The sequence below is a fragment of the Triticum aestivum genome, chromosome 3D, assembly GCF_018294505.1.
Source record: "Triticum aestivum cultivar Chinese Spring chromosome 3D, IWGSC CS RefSeq v2.1, whole genome shotgun sequence".
NCBI classification, from domain to species: domain Eukaryota; kingdom Viridiplantae; phylum Streptophyta; class Magnoliopsida; order Poales; family Poaceae; genus Triticum; species Triticum aestivum.
Genome location: NC_057802.1, coordinates 568052804 through 568058929, shown reverse-complemented (window position 1 = coordinate 568058929; position 6126 = coordinate 568052804). Strand labels below are relative to the sequence as shown.

The following is a 6126-nucleotide window of genomic DNA, read 5'->3' as shown; positions in this document are numbered from 1 at the left end:
GCATCCTTCTTGTCACAAGGGACGGTGATGATGGTCATTGGCCCAGGCGTCTTCAGCATGTTGTAGGCGTAATGTGACGCCGCCATGAACTTGGCTAGTGCCGGGCGGTCGAGAATCCCGTTGTGGGGCAAAGGGATCTCGGCTACGTCGAAGACGATCCTCTCCGTACCGTAGTTCAACTCGCCCCCAAACGTCACGGGCAGCGTGACCTTCCCCTTCGGTTGACTCCTTCCCGGATTGACCCCTTGAAACGTGCCAGTTTCCTCGAGGTCTCCATCAGGAATTTGCAGCCTCTTGATCACAACAGGAGAGATCAAGTTCAGACCGGCCCTGCCATCGACTAACATCTTGTTCACCTTGAGGTTGCATATCATTGGTGAAACCAACAACGGCAAGCACCCGACCGCAGTTGTGCGATCAGGGTGGTCCTCGGCGTCAAAGATGATAGGCGTGCTGGACCACTTCTGTGGCTTCTGAGCATCGAATGATGGCTCCGCTGCTGTGATCTCACGCACCCACTGCTTGAGCTGGTGGTGAGAGGTATGCAGCGAGGCCCCACCATCGACGCACATGGCCTCTGTAGCCTTCTGGAACTCATGCTCACCGGACTCGTCGTCTTCGTCATGATCATCGTCTTCCTGTTTCTTGTCGCGGCCCCAAGAAGGCCTCTCTTGCTGGTTATCCTTGCCACGGCGACCTCCTTGGCCGCCACGCTTTTTGCCGGATCCCTCGGCACCATCCTGGCCCTTCGCCTTGTCCCGCCTCTCATACTCAGTTTTTTGCTTCTCAGCAAGCAGCTCGACTTGCCAGCAGTTCTGGAGGTCGTGGCCCTTGGTACGATGGATCTTGCAATACTGCTTGTTGGAGCCCCCTGGCTTGTCGGCAGCCGCCAAGGCCCGGCAAGCGACGCACCCAGAAATTTCCTTGCCGGGGTCGTCTGCATTAGTCTTCTTGGCGGCGCCGGTGCTGTCGGATCTCTCAACGGCAAGCACGGTCTTGCCCTTGCGTTTCCTGTCGCGACGCCGGCCCATCTTCGCCGGGGCGGCGGTGTCTTCAACAGTACAGTCGGTTTCCACGCCGGCGTCCTCGCCGGGGTACTTCATTCCCTCTTCAGCTCGGGCGCACCTATCGGCCAGAACATAAAGTTCGGCCACATCCTTAACCTTGTTCCTAGCTCTTCAAGCATCGTGCGGTTGCGCATGTTCTGATGGAACGCGCTAATCACGGTGGCGGGATGAACATCGGGGATGTTTTATTGCACCCGGCTGAACCTCTGGGTGTACTTGCGCAGGGTTTCCCCTTCCTTCTGGGGGATGATATGCAAATCACTGGCCTGGCCATGAGCTTGATGGCCTCCGGTGAAGGCACCAACGAACTCATGGCACAGATCCGACCAAGAAGAAATGGAATCCGCTGGCAAGTGCATCAGCCAAGACATGACATTGGGCTTCATTGCCAACGGGAAGTAATTGGCAAGCACCTTGTCGTTGCGAGCACCGGCAGCCTGCATCGCGATGGTATAGATGCTGAGGAACTCTGACGGATGGGTCTTGCCGTTGTACTTTTCGCCGACATCGGGCTTGAACGTGCGGTGGGACGGCCACTGGAACTGCTGCAGCTCACGGGTAAAGGCTGGGCAACCCACCTCATAAGGTAGGCCGCCGGAGCCCCCCGGTGCTGGGTGGTCCATAGCGGGTCCCGCCCGCTTATCCGACTGGTGGCGTGTATCGCGCCGGCGATCGAGAGTGGTTCGAGCATCTTCGTGGGCTCGTTCTCGAAGAACTTGGCGCTGGTCGCGGTGGGTCCGTGGGTCGGATGACGCTATGGAAATGTTATCACATGCGTCGTTACGACGTAACGACACTGGCGGCAGCTGGCGCGGGGGAGGAGAGTGTACTGTGGCTGCAGCTCCCCCGGTCCTCCCACCGCTATCATGTGGTGGCTCGACGGAGCGCCGGCCCTAGGGCCCCGCCGGTCGCGGATCATCTTTATTGGCAACGGCAACGAGGCTCCGGATGGTGGCTCTCCACTCGTCGAGCTTCTCCGCAGCAGGAGGGAAGTCGAGGAGCAGCTGCGTGCGCGCCAAAGCTTCTGCTGGCGTGGGTGGTGGCGACAGCTGCGTGGACCGTGGCGCGCTTCGACTTCTAACCATGTTAGAAGGAGCTCTATCACGACCCAGCGGCTGCGTGCCATTTTCGCCAGCACTTCGGCGGGCATGCTGGACTCCTTCATCCCGCAGATGATGTACAGGGCTCTTCCCACGGCGGTGTCCTGGGTCCTCGGCATGGTGACGCTGCTCGTCGCGCACACCATGGGAAGAGCGCGATGTGGGCGCCGGGGTGGGCATCTTGGAGGTCGCTGCGCCATCCTTGGATTTGGCGATGCGCGGCCCGTCGTCTGGCGCACGGACGCCGCCGCTCTCCAGGCTCTGACTGCCAGGGCAATGCTGGTGCTCGCGGGCCGCGGCTCGGGTTCTGTCCGCGACCGGCCCGCTGCTCGTCCGCACTAGCACGGGCCCTTTGGCTCCCGACGACCGATCGCCGTCATCGTCTTCTTCTTGGGAGCCATGGCGATGAAGAACTGCTAGGCTAACTGCTAGATTAGATTCTCACAATTGCGCCCCCTACCTGGCGCGCCAAAGATGTTGGGGAAACAACACCTATGGGATCACTTGAATCCCTTCTACGGTTGGCGGGCGCAGGGTTGCGAGAAGAGCAGCTCTAACAGGAAGCACATGGATCGTTTACCCAGGTTCGGGCCGCGAGGATGCGTAATACCTTAGTCCTGCTTTGGTGGATGTATTGAGTGTTCTTGAGATAGCTACTGGGTGTAACTTGCCCGAAAGAGCCGAATCCCTCTCCTGGTTGCCTCGGGCCTCCTTTTAAAGGCAAAAGTGGTTGCCACAGTGGCACACAGGAGGTGGAAAGGTCTACAGCGCGCGAGCTTATCGCCCGGCGTTACAGGACAAAGCGCATTAAATGCGCTACTTAGGTGTCCATTAGCTTTATTGGGGACGGGGACGAGGCATGTCCCGTCCGTCGCCGCTCCGCTTCGCTTTGACATGCGCCCAGGCCAGTGACGCGTGCGGTGCCATGTAGGCAGGTAGGCAGCTGAGGTGGCGCGGTGGCAGGGCCTTCACGAAGATCTGCATTCATCACACAGGTGCTTGCTGAGTTGGTGTAGAGGCCGCCCGTCGCCACGCAGGTGCCTGCCCAGCTGGTTGAGCTAGCAGCTGCTTGGGGACGGCGGTGGAGTCTTGGCTGGTGCGGGCATGGCAGTGGCCCCGCTGATGTCCTCGGCAAGGGCCTTGCCGGGGGCCCGACAAGGGTCTTGTCATGGTGTCGCAGTCGTCCCCGGCAAGGCGCTTGCCGGGGGTCTTGTGGATCTCCTCGGCTAGGATCCCGCCGAGGGTCGCTGTCTTCTAGTCCTCATCTGATCTTGTGTGTTTATGATCTTGACAAAGATCTGCATGCCACCCGAGAGGTGCCTCCCGAGCCTTGGTTCCAACGTAGTCGTTGGCGGCGTTTGGAACTCTTGGGCTCGAGGGTGGCTCACTCTGCTGGTACTGGGCAAGTTCCCCCGGCAAGGCTCTTGCCGGGGCCACGGAGGCCGCCCCGGCAAGGGCCTTGCCGGTGGAGTCCACCTCGCCCCTTTGCTCTCCTGTGTTTCTTGTCTTGGCGTTGCCCCGGTTGCCTTGCGCTTCGGCTTCTCTCCGGCTTCCCTCTTCTGCCCTGCTAGGTGTGGCCGTGGCGCGCGGCTCTGACTGCCCGTGCACAAGTAATGGGGTCAAAAGGAGAGCCCCTACTTTTGTACACCGACGACACTTAGAGACTCTAGTTAGTACATACTGCAGCTCTTGTCGATATAAAGAGTTAGGCCATTAAGAAGCACCACCACACATAAACAGACCTCGGATGAAAAGCTAAATAATACTCAGAACATAACCATCAGGTCGGATGAAAGGCGAAGCATTGACAACATAACCCTCTTTTGCTGGAAAGAAGGTATGTGAAATGAGAGATTGCTTGAGCCGAAGTAGGGTTGGATATAGGAATCTGTGTTGGATGCTACCAACCAACTTGCCATCCATGTCAACCTGAAGTAGCCAGTTGTCTTCAAATGGAATCAGCAGGAGCATGTCACTATCCCAAGATGCGGCCACCAGATCAAACCAACCTCGAGAATTTTGAAATTGCTCCATTATCTCTGCAATCGGCAATTCAACCCGACGTTGAAAGGCCCAGACTTCACTTTGATAGTCCTGCATCACCCAGATATCTACAGTTTTCTCTTTTTCATTAAAACTAAACATGCCAAACATGTCACTCATCTCAAACAAGTCAGCATGGTCATCTGCCGAAATCATCGGAGAGCGCATCTGCCGGAAAGACTCGTTGGTGGTGTCAAATACCATTATCATGGTGTCTGTGTGCCAATGCAAGCTATCATGGAAAAAGACAGATGCAGGGGAATTCATCAGTTCCTTGTCATCAGGGCAGCCTATGTGCCTCGGCGGCTGGCCGGAGCCTAATGTGTAGAGGTAGCAGCCATCATTCCTCATCTTTTGGACTATGTACAGCAATAATCGGTAGTCTCCGGTTGGTCTGTGTGGGTACATCCCCAAGAGCCCGAAGCCATCAAGCTGGTGGAGGGGAGCATATTGACGAGTGCCCGGGTTGCAGATGAAGGTCGTCACAGCGTAGCCTTCACCCCTCTTATTCCAGGTGCGTAAGACGAGGAGGCCATCACAGCAGGCCTCGAGAGAGATGTCGCAGGTGCCATCAAGTCGGGCGACGGACAGGAGCTTGTCGGCTGCCCTGTGGTCGCAGGGGATGATGTCTATGGACTTGATGTGGTCGCCGACGCTGCAATTATAATCTTTGTTGTAAAGGAGGGGGAGGGCGGGCTGGCAGGCGTGGTGGGCAAGGAGGAAGTCGCGGGTGGAGGTGGCGCGGCGCCAGGCGTGACATACAGCGCGGCAGCGGAGGAGGGTTTTGGGAGGCAGGCGGACGAGGATCTCCCAGAGGGAGATCTCATCCGGGAGGGCGTGGAGGAGAGGCATCGCTCCTGCAGCCTCCGCCATGATCCGCCTCAGACGAGTGGTGGCGACCTCATCCGGGAGGTGAGGCAGCAATCTGGCTGCAGTCTCCGCCATGGTCGTGGGAGGGACCTCTCGATCCGTAGTGTAGGTCTTCTCTCTGGGAGACTAAAGAAATAGGAAAAGCTCTTGGCGATTTGTTCTATGGCCGACGGGATGGAACGCGTTCCGTACGGAGACGTGGGCAATATCGTGGACTTTTGTCCATCCATCCATCAAAAGTATACTAATGAAATTACTATTCATACAATGGGAGCCAATATTGTTAAGCAATAAAAGATGGCCGATCGTAGTACCAAAAAAAAGATGGGAGATCGACTTCAAGTCATAAAAAAACTGTTTCACAAATCATCCCATAAGTCTTTTTAGAGATTTCAATATGGAACGGAGTACCTGATGTTGTCTTAATTAGTGGCAACCCAATGTTGTCTTAATTAATGGCAATAGTAGTGCCCAAAAGAGTTGGTTAATTATAAAAAATAATAGCACCTTACAGTTAGAGAAACAGCAATAACAGTAGTCATCTCTCTGAACAAACTGTACTGTCTTTCCAAATTATTCCTTGCCAACGATTTTTTAACAGAATTTTAGATTTACCGGCCAGATTCACAGAAATTGAAAAAAAAACATATAATTGCAATGTCATATCCGATGAATCCAATGGGATTGATTTTTTGCCAAAATCTATTTTATTACAGCGAAGAAAAATAAATGTATTTTTTCCAAGAGGTTGAGTAACTCACATAAAAAAATCATTTGGATTCTATGCTCCAAATGAAAATAATGTCGACTACGAAGTATGGTGTAAAAGAATCCTTAATGAAAATTTGCATAATATTTAACACTAAAAACCAAAGGACTCACATAAAAAAAATCATTCGGATTCTAGCCTCCAAATTTTTGTTTGAATCTTTCAAAACAAAGATGCCCTTAAAGTGAAGATTCGTCCATACCATGTCAGCCCCATTGATTATTACTTCTGATGTTATTATCTGCATCCAAAAGGATACGAAAGGTAGGTGCCTCAA

General features: G+C 54.6%; 1 protein-coding gene across 1 annotated transcript; it reads right to left on the bottom strand.

Moving 5' to 3' along the window:
- Positions 1-3922: 3922 nt before the first annotated feature.
- On the bottom strand, positions 3923-5155 carry LOC123076534 (putative F-box protein At3g16210). Its single transcript, XM_044498729.1, has one exon. It carries the CDS (start codon positions 5153-5155, stop codon positions 3923-3925), a length of 1233 nt encoding a protein of 410 aa, XP_044354664.1.
- Between the last annotated feature and the right edge of the window lie 971 nt (positions 5156-6126).